The sequence below is a fragment of the Hippopotamus amphibius genome, chromosome 2 (genome assembly GCF_030028045.1).
Source record: "Hippopotamus amphibius kiboko isolate mHipAmp2 chromosome 2, mHipAmp2.hap2, whole genome shotgun sequence".
NCBI lineage: Eukaryota > Metazoa > Chordata > Mammalia > Artiodactyla > Hippopotamidae > Hippopotamus > Hippopotamus amphibius.
In genome coordinates this window covers 22381155-22396459 of record NC_080187.1, presented here as the reverse complement: position 1 = coordinate 22396459, position 15305 = coordinate 22381155, and the positions used below count along the sequence as shown (strand labels likewise).

Sequence of the window (15305 nt, the reverse complement as noted above, 5' to 3'; positions counted from 1 at the left end):
TATATGACTACTTTAATTAGACTGAAAACTCCTTGAAGGTATATACCTTGTCTTAATCATTTCTCTATCACTGAGTATGATTCCTGTCATATAAGAGGCACAGAGTAATTGCTTATTATTAGCTGATAACAAGTACTCTGAGACCTGACTGAAGAATTATGGCAATATGCAATTTTTAAAATGATAAACATTTTTGATGTAAAATATTTCATTAATGAACAAAAACATATAATTTGCTCTAAAATTGGGATTTTATACTGTATTATGCTATAGAACCTAGTCATTTTTCACTTAACCTTCAGATTTTGTTAATGCTTAGATTCCTTTCTCTCATTTAACTTGAACAACAACCTGAACCATATCCTCCCTGACAGATATGTTTGGCTGTGTAATTTTCATCTGAATGTGCTAAGAGAATATAAACATACTCAACTGGCTAATCGTGGATAGCTCTCTAGAGCCCCCTGGATTGTATTTACTGAGAGAGTAGCTACAAAGATCAATCTGATACTTTTGAATAAAGTAAGTGAGCACCAACATCAGGGAATTCAGGAATGCATGAAGCGTGGCTTCTAACAACTTTTTATAATTATCAAAATACTCATTTTTAAATAGATTTGGCCTCAAAAGATCAATGTCTAGGAAAGTTTAATATATATTTTTATTGATTACAAGGTCTTTGACTATTTCCCTAATATATTTACTCTGCTGTCATAAACATAAACAAAACATAGACTCAACTCGACATCTCTTGTGCATTTTAATCTTTTCAGACTTTAAAATGGGACTAATAAAATACTAAAGATCAAATTCTGATAAAATTAATCTCCAGGGTGATGTTTATAAAGAGAACTTGCCAGAAACTGAAAATGTTCACTAGTATTCACCTGTAAAAAGCATGATTTATATTACAACTTTTTAAAACAGCAAGCACATTGGTCACAATTTGTTTACAACAGTGTTTGTAGCCAACAAAACAATGTCTTAAGAACTAGAATTTTATATTATTAGTGTTCTTCTTTTATTTGATACTATAATAATTGGTTTTTGCAAGCTATTTACCTTTATTCTGCAATTCAAAAAGATAAGTCCTTTGTCCTGAAGAGATTCATCTATTGGACATTCATAACTCCATATATAACAATACTTGTAAGTGATGGATTCCACAAAAAAACTGTTTTGACCTACTCCTTCGGTGCACAAACAAATTTTTTAGAATGCAGGGTTGAGTTTACATAATGGATCAGTTGATGAATGCCTGCTTTATCTACAAATACTCTCTAAGTGATGCCATCCAATCTAATGGCCTTAATTACCACTGATATGCAAATGATTACCAATTCTCCAGCCCTGAATTCTAATGCCCAATCCACATCTATTTCCCAATTGTCTCTTCAACATCTCCCACTTGGATGTCTAACAGGTATCTCAAAGTTAATATGTCCAAAACACATCCTTGATTCCTCCCCTTCCTCCCACCCCTACCCCAAACCTTTCCCCCCCTCAGTCTTTACTATCGTAATATAAGATAGCTCTATTTTACCAGAGGCTTACACCCACAATCAGGAAGGCATTCGTGATTACTCTCTTTCTCTTCATAACCCACATCTATTCAACTCATCAGCAAATCATTCCAAATATATATGTAATCACCACTTCCAGTGCCCACGTCCCCACCTGGGTCACCACCATCTCTCATCTGGACTATGAAAAGAGCGTCCACTTATGCCTACTGTTTATTCTTAACATAGCAGCAAGAGTGATTCTGTTAAAACATGAAACCTATCAACTTCCTCCTCTACTCAAAATCCTCCATGCCTTCCTATTTTATTCAGTGTAAAGATTATAAAGGCTTTGCATCATCTAGTCTTAACCCCTTCTCTGAGCCTATCATTTATGGCTTTCCTATTTTTTACACTCCACTGACAGTCTTTTTTCTGATATTTGAACACATTAAGCACACTTCCATTTTAGGGACTTTGTACTTGCTATTCTTTCTGACTGGATCATTATTCTGCCACATATACACATAACTTACACTCTCACATCCTTCAAGCTTCTGCTCAAATGTCTTCATATTATAAACACTTCCCCTAACTTCCCTCATCTGAAATAGCACCACTCCCATCTCAGTCACTCTTAATCCCCTCACCCTGAGCTAAAGGGAAAACACTAGCCTCCACAGATGTTAGAGAGCAGTTTCGCTAATGTCAACTCTTCAGCAAAGAATATAAAATAACTTGCTAATTAATTACAACATGTGCAACAAACTCCACACTTCCATGTATTTCCCAATCACAATATTTATCACATTTTATGCTATTACTTATGAAATTACATCTTACCCACAAGACCACAAAAGCAAGAATCAGTTTCTTACACTGCCATGTACTGGCATCTGATAAGTACAGCTAACATTTCTTGGGCACTTACTGTGTAACAGGCACTATTCTAAGTGCTTTAAGTGCATTAACCCATGTAATCCTCACAATGAAGTTATAAAATAGATACCATCTTCATCCTCATTATATAAATAAGAAAAAGACAAAGAAGGAGTAAGTTACTTGCCCAAGGTTACAGAGGTAGGAAGTGACAGAGCTAGGATTCAAACCAGCTCCAGATACTGCATCTGTAATCATTAGGCTACACACTCTAGCTGGCTAATGGAATAGAGTGCCAGGGGGAAAGGTCTTAATGTAATTAGAGAAAGACTCTCTGAGGAGGTGAATTTGAGCTGAAAAAGGAATGGTGTAGATTCAGCTAAGTGGCTATCTTAGTAAAGAGTGTTCCAGGCCTAAGAAATAGAAGATAGAAATGGCCTAAGACAGAAACGAGATGGGGAAGGGGAAGAGGGTCAAAGGGCCAGAAAAGCCAGGGTGCTAAATAAGCAGAAGAGTTAGGAAGTGAGGTTAAAGAAATGGGGAGAGGTCTGCATATGGGGGCCTTATGGGCCTTGGTAAGGAGTTTAGTTTTTTCCAATAGCAATGTGAAGGAGGATTAAACAAGAGAGAGTACTATAACTAAAGGGCTGAGAGTCCTATCCCAGTGGTTACTACTGAAGACTCTCAGAATTACTTCTCTTCACCTGAAGGACCCATGATCTTTTGGGAGAGAAACAAGGTTTGTTACTCGTCTCAGGGAAATGATAAATGGAATGACAAGACAGGATCATACAACCCTGGCTAAATTCACTGCTGACTGATGGCAACGTTGAGCCACAGGTACAACAACATCTTCTGTAAAGCAGCAGAAGTTATCAGTGGCTACAGTGCTACAGTTGCAAAAGCAAACAAAAAATGCTGATGGATAACAAAGGGTTCAATGTCACTTTGTGGGGTAGACAGAAGAGAAGAAAATCCACCAGAACAAAGAAGCCAATCACTTAAGTAACTGCTGAACCCTTTTAGGAAACAATGGTGGCTATGGATACCATTACTAAAGCCCTCCATAGGACATACTTCACAAACACACGTAGTAGAAAATGGTACTCAGGAAACTATCATAGGGAATACAGTAGGCATAATAAATGATATATTTTGATATTTACATGCATAGCACATGAGGAAATATATCCAAGCTCTATCACTAATTGGCACAATGACTGTGGAGAAAGTAACTTCTAAGGTCCCCAGTTCCCTTATTTGTAAAATATGAGAATAGGACAGGATACATTTCAATTCTTAAATACACATGCATACACACAACCCTACGACTCTTCATTCAGTAGCACAAATCCAAAGGTTTGGAAAACAGTTAAATGATTCTGGATTGGCCTGGGATCATGATGTTTAATATATATTGAGATACAATTATGAAAATAAGCATATAATATGTCAGTGTTTTAAAGTAATTTTTATATAGGCTGTCAAGTATAATGAAATGGAATACTGAGTTGACACTAGGAGGCTTGAGTTCTAACTGGTTCTTCAGTTACTCTTTACAATATTCAACTCATCAATTTTCTGAGCTTCAGTTTTATTCAATACAAAATTATGTAACTAGGTGATCGATCTTCCAGTTCTTAAATTCTGTATCTTCACAGTAGGCCATGATGTGGTACATTGCCTCTTATCAAGACAGTTTAGACATAGCAACGGGTAGTCTATGAAACCTATGTTGAGAATCAGTCAGTATTATCATGGCACTTCCATATTACATATGAAACTACTCATATTTTCAGAGTTTTTAAAATAAAAATACTCAAATATAGGAAGGACTCAACAGAAATAGACTAGTTGTCTTCTATACTGATGTTACTTACTCAGGAATAACTACTACCAGTGCTTTTTACAGGAGTCTATGCTTTGTTCATTTTCATGCTTAGGTATAAAAAAAAAACAGAATACTTACACACCTTTTAAAATCAAGTATTTAAGTTAGAAAATGGAGGCTTTCAAAAAACTCTCTCTAACTGATAATATTTCTTGCGTGAAACAGAATGCTGAAGATTTTTTTTATTAATTAAACAAATATATTAACCAAAACCAACAACCTGAAAAACTAAAAATACAAAACATTGAAAGTTACAGAGATCATATTTGACTCTGCTCTCATACGAGTGTTCCTCCTTACCTGATGAAGAACTTCCAGGGTAACAGGATAAAAGAGGTTTTCAATAATTATTCGGAGCACAGGGCTCTGCCCAGGTAGGATTGTGCCTTCATTGGTAGGAGCTCCAGGAAGGGCAAGACTTCCTGACTGGACAGTCTGCAGTGCAGCTTGGGCTCTCTATATAACAAACCAAAATGAGAACTTGTGGTTACACAGAAGCATTATATAATCCTTAAACTTAGTTGATGTAAAGTAATATGAAGTCATACAGTTAAATAAAAATATACATATCTACTGTTTCTGGATGCACATATCCAAAAATTGTAATCTGTCAAGAATCAAAAGTCTCGTTTTCTTATCACAATGACACAATATTTAAGAAAGTTGCTTAAATTTACTTGAAGAAATGAGAAAAAAAAACCCAAAAAACCCACGGCCAAATAAGAAAAAAATCTGGACATAACTTTTATTTCCTAATTTTTAAATGACAATAGGAAAAAAGACAACGTGAAAGTAACATTAAAGACAACTTTAAAAAATCACTGAAGTTCCTCTTCCTTTTTCCTCCCTGAACAATTGAGCTCTAAAGCCTTTGGGGGCATGTGATAGGCGTAAATATGGAGGAAGAAAGGAGCTGTGGTGGTTCACAGTGGGGCAAGGAGGCATTCCTATACGAAGGGATCCTGGCATGAAGTATCAGAGCCTAAGCAACAACAGGAGAGCATCCGCGTGGTAGGTCTGCCTGGCAAGGGGAAGCTCAGTCCAAACAAGGTAAGGAAGGTATCTGTGAGTGGGTGGCTCACTGCTGGCTGTCAGAACCTGGGGAGGATGAGATGTGTAAAAAAGATACCCAGAGAAGAGCGGCCTAGCCAGGATTGTCACAGCCCAGGGAGAGTTAAGAAGGGGCCCACATGGTGTAGGTAGCCAATGTGGTAAAAATAATTTGAGCAGGGTGACGAGCAGGTCAGTCCATGGGGGCCTGAATGGAGCAATTCAATGGAGGGGCAGCCTGGCACGAGATGTTAGAATCCAAATAGCGGCAGGCAGAAAAGTTTCTAAATATCATGTTCCGCTAAAAGGAACCAGCGTGTTCTAAAAAATGTCTAGTTCTAAAGCTGGAGCAAGGAAAGCACAAGATGAATGTATAACTTTTCTGGTTTCGTGGGAGTTTTGCTGTTGTTGTTTTGTACCAGAACGCAAAGAAGTTTTCAAAGAACAATGGGAACAAGCCAAAAAGACAAAGAAGACAGCTCGAAGGGGCTACCACTGGCTAAATATAGGACAATTTGAGAACCAAAATAATGACTGTAATAAATAAAAACCCAACAACTACAATGGAAAACCTTAAGCCTACAGGTTAATATAAATTGACAGTTGATAAGGAACAGTATATTTACACTACTTTAAAGTACCTTCCCCCAAATACTCTTCTTTCCCGCTTCGTAAATCATAACTTTACAGTGGAGAAGCTAGGCAAACGCCAGCCAAATCAAGTGATCAAAGAGCACATCATCAGTAATGCAACAAATTAAAATTATGTGCCACCTGATATGATGCAATGAGAAAAAAAGGGGAATACTTCTGTGATGTTCCTGTCAAAGCTACATACACTGAATCTAATCACAAGGAAACATCAGGCAAATTCGAATTGAGGGACAGCCTAGAAGATAAGTAGCCCATAATTTTCAAAAGCGCCAAGGTTACAAAAGTGAAAAAAAAAACAAAACCTGAGTAACTGTTTCAGATAAAAGGAGACTAGAAGATGTGATTTCTAAATGGAACATGTGATTCGGAATAATGCTTATTTTGCTGGAACAAACATTATTGGGACAACTGGCAAAACTTGAACGGGGACTAAGGACTGGAGGGAAGCAATGCATCAATGTTAATTTCCTGATTTTGACCACTGTATTCTGGTTGTGTAGAAGAATATTCTTCTTTGAAGGAAATGCACACCAAAAATTTGGCCAACGAAGACAGACCAGATTAACAATTTATTCCTAAATGCCTCAAAGGAATCTAAAGTTTCTGTATTATATCTATAACTCTTTTTACATTTTGTGACTGTCTCAAAATTTAAAACAATTATTTAAAAAATAAAGTAGGTGAAAGAAGGGAAAATTCAAGAGAAAAAAAAGCATGGTTATTGATTACTGAAATTAAATACAAGTTTTCATCAATCTTTTGTTCTGTACTTACAATTTCCTAAGATGGTGGTAATTAGTAAAATGTTTGTGCCACAAAATGAAAAAAATCCCACCAATTTTAATGCAGATTCTTTCATTTCTACATATTATATTCACTTGCAATTTTAAAGATCATAGTACTTTGTTATAGTACTTTTTGTTTTTTGTATTAACATTTATTTTGTTTTCATGACTTTAATTTTCAGTTTACTATTTATTAAACCACCTTTCTAATGTGAGATGAGTAGCATTCCAACATTTTGCTATGAAAAATAACATTAAAGTAAGTATCTTTCTGAAAAGTGGCAGTTTTTTACTTTTTGTATGCTTAATAGTTGAACAACTTCCACTTTAACACTTACATACAACTTTCTTTACCTTTTGACAGAATTTTTATGTCATATACAGACTTTTATGCATCAAGTAATACACAAACTGCCAAATGCTCAGTTTCCAAATCATCTTTGAGAGTAATATATGATTTGACTATTTCATATCATTAGTTTTCAAAACTACGTTCTTGTAAAGCCACATGTGTGGAGTACTGAGCGTCCCAATTCTGCTTCAAACATGGCAGTTTATCTATTTTGTACTGGGCTCCCCAGCAAGATTTTATTTGGGAAAAAAAGGGTTGCACTGCTTTCAAATTTGAAAACTGGCTCACATTTCCACTTTGAGCCTTTAAATAGGCAATGATGAGGTTGGGAGGTCATTCAAAAAAGAATTAACACAGGGATTAGAATTAGCAGACAAGAACATTAAAGTAGTTATTATAATTGTATCGCGCACACACACACAAAAGAAAGGTTAAGTAGAGACATGGAAGATAAAGAGTGCTGTCCAACAGAATTTCCTGTGATAATGCAAATATTTGACATCTACAGTACCTAATATGACAGCAGTAGCCACAAGTGGCTAGTGAGCACTCGAAATGTACCTATGTACCTAGTGCAAAGGAGGAACTGAATTTTTTATTTTTTAATTTATTTAAATTTAGCCACATTTAGCTAGCAGCTACCATACTGGACATCATAACTCTACAATGTCTAGGGAAAAAAAATCATCATAGTGAGGCCCTCAGTGAAATAACAGTTCCTTTTCCTCTTATATCAGGTTGATTAAATCTTATCAAAACTAAGCCTGCATAACTGAAAGTAAATTTAACCTCATTGACTTCTCTTTTTTTTTTTGGCTGTGCTGTGGGGCTTGTGGGACCTCAGTTAGCCAATCAGGGTCTGAACCTGGGCCCTTGGCAGTGAAAGTGCAGAGTCCTAACCACTGGATCACCAGGGAATTCCCAACCTCACTGACTTTACTTCATTACCCACCAATCATTCTATCAATCCTTTTTATTAAACAATTCTATAAATATGCTTACTGCTGCTATATTACTGTTAATGTTGCTACTGTTGCTGTTTCTCTTTCTTCACTCCTTTCTCTTTGGCATAAAAGATACCACAGTGGAGAAATATGAAAAGCCATGGTATATACTGTCCTAATCATTCTAGAGTTGTCAATATACTCTCTATTAGTACTTCAAGAGCACGGAGTACAAAAGTCGCTGCATAGCAGGCATGCAAAAAAAAATTCTTTTGACAATAAAAATCTGCGAAAAATATTTATTTAATAAATAACTCTATAGTTTCCATTTTTAATTAGGCAAAAATATTTAAGTAAAAAAATGAAAGTGGAGGCATACTCTCTTCTGAGGACAACAGAAAATTGAGGGGAAAAAAAGAAATGTCTTCTTAACATGAAGAGATATTTCAGATACACAGAAGACATTTTCTGTGTATCTGATGCTAAACATTATGAGGCAGCAGAATTCTTATGATGGGAGATAATTTTCAAATGTTTCAGCAACAAACTCTCTGGAATGGTTACATTAACTAGTAGTAAAAGAAATAGCAGTAGTATGATGGAAAAACCAACAAATATTTTATTGAGGTGGGGAAGGTATATATACTTCATGTAAAATTTAAACGTGCCTGGATAATGTGAAGAAGATATTTCTAAAATTGAGATGGAAAGGAATATACAATGAAATTCACAGATCTTAAGTGAACTGGGGGGAAATGATTTGGGGGGAAATGATTTGGGGGGAAATTTTTTAAGGAAAAATCCTCCCATGGTCACCTCTTTGCAAATTTATACACTTCCACCCACAAAGTCAAGAAAAACTGTCTACACAAAAATGACTGCATCCACTTCTCAAATGCTGTACCTCAAAATATGATTTAAACTTTTTAGCTATAATTTTAGCTTAAATCAAGGGATAAAAATACTTGATAATCACCTCACCCTCTGCTAAGTAAGTCCATAAGCTGGAAAAGAAGTTATGTGCATGTTTTGGGATATCTTGCTATTCAGAGAAGAAAAGAGAATGAAACAGTAATATATCAGCTTCCAAGGGCTGTCTGAATAAAAAAAATCTGGTACATTTTATATACACAAATAGATAATTTTGACTTCAGCTTTGGTGTAGGTCTCTGAATAAAAGAAAAATATTATTTTATCAAACATCAGTGCAAAAAATGGACAAAAGTAACAAAATGGAAAGGGTACTGGGAAGAAATCAAGGCTATCTAAGAATAAACTAGGTCATTTGGGCTGGCTTTGGTTGCCAAGCAACTGGGATTTCTCACTGTTTCCCTTTAGAATAATCCAGTCTTTAAGAGTTTTATTAAATTGTTTATTTCTTCTTCAAGACTTAAACTAACATATTTAGGAATCACACTAATGAGAAAACTGCATGACTTACATGAATGAGAATTAAAAATTCTACTGAAAGATATGAAATAAAATATAACTTCCTCCTAAAAAGGATCAGTTAACAATATAGACATGTTAATTATCTACAAATTAATCTATAAAATCAACCCAATTCCAATTGTGTTTTTTGGCATTAGGAGTTTATCAAAATAATTCTAGTATATCCTGAGAAGTAAACAAAATATATTACCCATTTAATTTCTAAAAAGAGAGGGTAAAGAATAGGACCTTGCCCTACAATATATTAAGCCATAGGGACTTTGAAATAGGAATGGAACAGAATGGAATCCAAAAGGTCATCCAGATTAGACATGGACAGCAATACCATGTGAGCAGCACACATGAGGGTGAGGTAGGGGTCACCCATGCAGAATGTGTAGTTATGTCTAACAAGTGTTATATATGCATGTTGTAAGCAGGCATAGACTGTTTATGGAAAACTAGAACATGATAAAGACAAGTTTCACGAGCAGACGATATTTTTTTTTAAAAGACTTTTTTGATGTGGACCATTTTTTTAAAAGTCTTTATTGAATTTGTTACAATACTGTTTCTGTTTTATGTTGTTTGGTTTTTTGGCCAGGAGGCATCTTAGCTCCCCAACCAGGAAGCTGTATTGCATCCACCCCCTGTACTGCAAGGCAAAGTCTTAACCACCTGAACTGCCAGGGAAGCCCCAGGTGTAGATAATATTGATAAATGGGTTATTCAACTACAGAAAAAGAGAAACTGCTCACTCAGAGTAAGAGAAAGACCAAAGCCTCACTCTCCACCCACAAAATATTCTTAACAAAACAAAGATTTAAACACTAAAATAAAAACAACCAAAACATGAAAGAATAAGAAAATATAGGTAAAAAAAATTGTTTTAATCTTGCTATTCTGGGTTTTTATGAGTATGGTACTCATGTCACAGACCATAATACAACAAGAAATTTAACTATTATATAAAAATATTTAGCCTTTCTCGCTCCATCGCCACCTTGGTGGCTGCTCTTGGTTGGGGGCGTCCTGCACCTAGCACCTAAGGCAGGAAGATGGTGGCAACAAAGAAGACAAAAAAGTCAGTGGAGTCAATCAACTCTAGGCTCCAAGTGGTTATGAAAAGCAGAAAGCACGTGCTGGGGTACAAGCAGATTCTGAAAATGATCAGACATGGCAAAGTGAAACTGGTCATCCTAGCCAACATCTGCCCAGCCTTGAGGAAATCTGAAATAGAGTATTATGCCATGTTGGTCAAAACTGGTGTTCATCACTACAGTGGCAATAATACTGAATTGGGCACAGCATGTGGAAAATACTAGAGTATGCACACTGGCTATCATTGATCCAGGTGATTCTGATATCATTAGAAGCATGACAGAAGAGACTGGTGAAAAGTAAATCATGCACAATTTTTCTTTAATAAAACTGGTCAGAGCTTGCTTTAAATTGCATTAGCAGACAAAATTCAGAGACAGAAACCATACTGAATGGTGGCTGCCAGGGTGGCAGTAGGGGGAAATGAGGAGTTAGTGTTTAATGGTTATGGAGTTTCAATTTGGGAAGATGAAAAAATTCTGGAGATGGTGGTGATAGGTTGCACAATGTGAATGTACTTAATGCCACTGAACCGCACACCTAAAAATGGTTAAAATGGTAAATTTTATGTTATATATATTTTACCAGAATTGAAAAAATGGGGGAAAAACTGCATTAACAGAAATCACTTCACAAGTTATTAAATAAAAGTAAACAAACAATAAGATAATTCATTAACTATCATATTAACAAAGATGGACAGGAAAACTGCTTGCTCATATATTATCAGTGGCATCCTAAATCAGCAAATAATCTTTACAGAAAACAGTCATGCAACATATATCAAAACATAAAACATACATAGGCTTAGTCCCAGCAATTTTGTTGCCAGAACCAAACTAATAAGATAATGCTGCAAGTGTGAGAAGATATATAAGAATGCTGCCATAGTACTATTTGTTAGAGCATAACTCTGCAAACAATCTCAATGTCTAGTAACAAGAAACTGGATAAATTATGGCTGTTTTTTAAAAGAGAGTATTAAGAATAATTTTTAAATTATGAAGTAAAAATAAAATATGAAGTATTTTATGAAGTATGAAGTAATTCTATATTTGCTGTTTATGAAGTATGAAGTAATTCTATATTTGCTGTTATGAAACAACATCCCTGACATATTGTAGAGAAAAACATTTTTTTTTTTTTTGAGAAAAACATTTCAAAACATTAGGATTCCATCGATGTAAAATTACATATAGAGACAATAACCTGAATAGAGAAGGGGTACACAGTAAAATGTTAGCAAAACGTTAGTTAATCAGTTATATCTGGGTAACTGGATTATTTTCTGTTAATTTTTTACTTCCCTGGATTGTTTGAATGTTTTATCATGAGCATGTATCCTATTTACATGGCAATTTTTCATTTAAAAAATTTTATACTATTTAAAAATATCTAACATTTTGTTTACTCTTAAGTTTAGATAGTTTATTATATGCCATTAATATCTCTTAGATAAGTTAAGGATTGTGTGCAGGAAATGTCACTGTTTTTAAAAATGCTGAAAACTATAATTTAAATTCAGCAGCTTGCATTATAATGACTTTCAACACAGAATCAAGGATCTGAAGGAGTTCTTTTGCCTAGAGCAAGATTATCAGGGCCGAACAATGCTCTCAACATAATAAAAAACCTCTTTCCTAAAATACACTTCAGTTGTGGATAAATTTTTTCTACCCTGAAGTTACTTCAAATTACTAATTTAACTACCTGGAGACACAAAAGTTTCAACATGAATTAAATCAAAAATAAAAACCGGAAAATGAGGCAAGAAATGTTCATATTCTATATTCCACATTCATCTTGGAAAAAAATCACTTAATGAACATATCTATACAAATTCTTATTAACATCTTAAGTTCAGTTACTTAACATCACAATAGAAACATCACTCAACTTCTCAATGCCTTTGTTACATATTCTGTAAAAAGAAGGAACTGACTTCTAAACAGACAAATGTTATATATATTTTGTAAAAAGAAAGGACTGACTTCTATAGTTCCTTTTAGATCTGAGATTTTTTAAGAGAGACATAACAATGTACGTTTTTTTCCCCCTCATGAAAACACTTTCAAGGGAAAACTAAATATCTGCCATTTCTAACACCGTATCTTCAAATGGCAGTGCTTTCTTATTCTTAAGTTTTTGGGTAAGAATTTACATACACAATGTTTACCAACAGAGCATCCTAAGATGAAGAAAAATACACGATTTTTTTCCTCTGAAAAATAGAAAATTAAGTTATTATATCATGTGTTCTTATAACTATTTTTAGACATGCCTTTAGTACTTACAGCTTGATTAGGTAGATTGTCAGTCTTAAGTTCTCTGTGATTGGAATACTGAATAAAAACAGGCTGGCTTCGAAGGTGAGGAGTAACAGGAGTGTAATAATTCACCATAGTAACAGCAGCTTCCTCAGAAGCCATTTCTAAGAAAGCCTGCAATAAATACAAGAAAGTAAAGTGAAAGCTCATGTTTTTGAAAGGCAGCTAAGAACGATCTTGTCATTTGAGCTTGCTCTAAACTCATGCATTCTCAACAGAAATCACACTGCCCCCAAGGGATGAAGACTTTCATTTCAAAGCATATCACTGATAGTAACTGAACACATATTTGAAAAAAGTTGGGCTCAATAAAGGATTTGGGGTTGGGAAACTGCCAGCTGATTAAATGATTTTATGTGATTTCCGGTTTTCTTATTTGTTTCTTCTAAAATCTAGAAATAATTAAAAAACAAATGTGTGCATCACTACTATAAATACATGCTTTCGGCTTCTTCCTAAAAAATTCTGAGAGATGAGGCATAACGATTTGCTCTCCTTTACCTTTTTATAAAATAGCCGTTTAGGAATACAATTAGAGCATTCAGGTGCAAAGGCTCAACTGTACAAATGTGGGAAATGAGAGAACTTCCTATGTTAAGTAAATATTGATTTGGGTCATTCAAGTGACCTTTTTTGGATATTGGAATCACTGTACTAAGATTAGCTACTTAAAGACCAGTACAAGAAGAACTGAGATGGAAGAAGCTCCTTGATATTTATGTCTTATTCTGTATACAGCTTCACCTAGCTGAAGGACTCCCAGTAACTTTTGTGGCAGGAATAGAATACTCACAGGCCTTTAAGGTGGCAGGTTTTATCACCCTATCTTAATGGTTAGGAAGATAAAATACAGACATATACTAACCACTCTGAGCCCGCAGAACTACCTATAAGAATATCTCACATTTAAAATGCAGGAAGAACCCCAGATCCAAATCACTATCTTTGAGGAGTAAAACAGACTTTGAATCATTTATACTATCTAAAAGGTATAAATATCCACGACACACTTTAAAGCTGCTAACTAATTGTATCAGTAATACACTTTTTCTAATATTTCTAAGAGAAGCGGATAAAAACGATCAAGGTAACAAAAATAGCTCTGGCAATATTTCTGGTTTTAATCATCTTTTCAACAAAGAATTTGTAAGCTGTATTCTAATTATATTCATTATATGGGGAGAGTCTCTTTCTGCAAACTCTTTACTAAATGTTAAGACTCCTGCAATGTCTAACATCAGTCACAGAAAGGAAAAGCTAAACAATGTCTTTGGAATATGTGATTATTGTCACAGGAAATTTTTCCTAAATGTATATACAACCTAAACATTCATATGTAAAAATAAATTTTTCCACATGGAGTCCAGTAAAAGAATTATTTATATTTTCCCAAAGCATCCAGTCAAAGGGATCAATTTTCATAATGCGGGTGGAGAGAAAACCAAATGTCACTTCCTACAGAAAGGCTGTTGAAAATATTCCCTACTCTGTCTTCAACACTCTACCTACAAGAGCCATGAGAAAGATTATGCCTATAAGTACTACCAGTGACTCACAGAGAATCTCTTGCTGAAGTATATTACTAACAAGATATTTTCTTAACAGGATTTATGATCAAAAGACAAGCAATTAACATAACAGTCAATTAGCACTACAGATGAATATAAACCTAGAACCAACAGTAAAAACAAAGGAAACTGTGACATTGCCTGCTGCCTCTTAGAGCTATTTGACATAAAACATTGGATATACTACACGGAATATGATAATGTACATAACACATAGCTGTTAGACATTTCACAGCCATTAGACACGGTCACGTTGGCTCTTTTCAAATAGTACGTGCAAACTACTATTCTCAATTGTGGCATCTGTGAATAAAATAAATATCTAAGTGCATACACTATCTCCAAAAGATGTAAGAAAAATGTGTAAACACAACAAAGGCTGACTACTAAGACACATTATTTAACTTCTCCCCTTCTTAATAACCTCATCTGCATTAAACAGGGATGTTAAGTAAGTAGTTTCATAAAGATAAAGGTCTGAATCAGACATCATTATCCAATCTCTGATGGTAATCAATCCAATCTCTTCTGATAATCACAGGATATTTTCATAAACCATTTTGTAATTAAGAATATAAAATATGTTTGTTAACAAGTCAATGAATAAGAGATAATCCTGTTTCCTATATTAATATTTTTGTTCATTGCTTCCTATCATTAAAAAAGTTCTATTTTAAAAACTATGTAAGTAGAATGAAATTTAGGGAGAAAACATTTTTTTTCAAGAAAATAAAAATCTCTCTGTCTCTCTTTTTTTTTTTTCCTGGCTGTACTTTGCAGGATCTTAGTTCCCTGACCAGGGTTCAAGACCAGGGGTTGAA

The 15305-nt window shown here is 34.6% G+C and overlaps 1 protein-coding gene and 1 pseudogene across 15 annotated transcripts in view; one reads left to right on the top strand and one right to left on the bottom strand.

The window, feature by feature from the left end:
* The window catches only part of PTBP3 (polypyrimidine tract binding protein 3), a 98156-nt gene that overhangs the window by 35389 nt on the left and 47462 nt on the right, over window positions 1–15305 (bottom strand). For all 15 annotated transcript variants that reach the window (XM_057720024.1, XM_057720025.1, XM_057720011.1 and 12 more), the window contains 2 exons: window positions 12884–13030; window positions 4573–4728 (listed from right to left, as the gene is read on the bottom strand). In XM_057720024.1, the coding sequence (XP_057576007.1) occupies window positions 4573–4728; window positions 12884–13030 (303 nt within the window). The remainder of the gene's footprint in view (window positions 1–4572; window positions 4729–12883; window positions 13031–15305) is intronic.
* On the top strand, window positions 10547–10917 carry LOC130844045 (60S ribosomal protein L30-like; annotated as a pseudogene).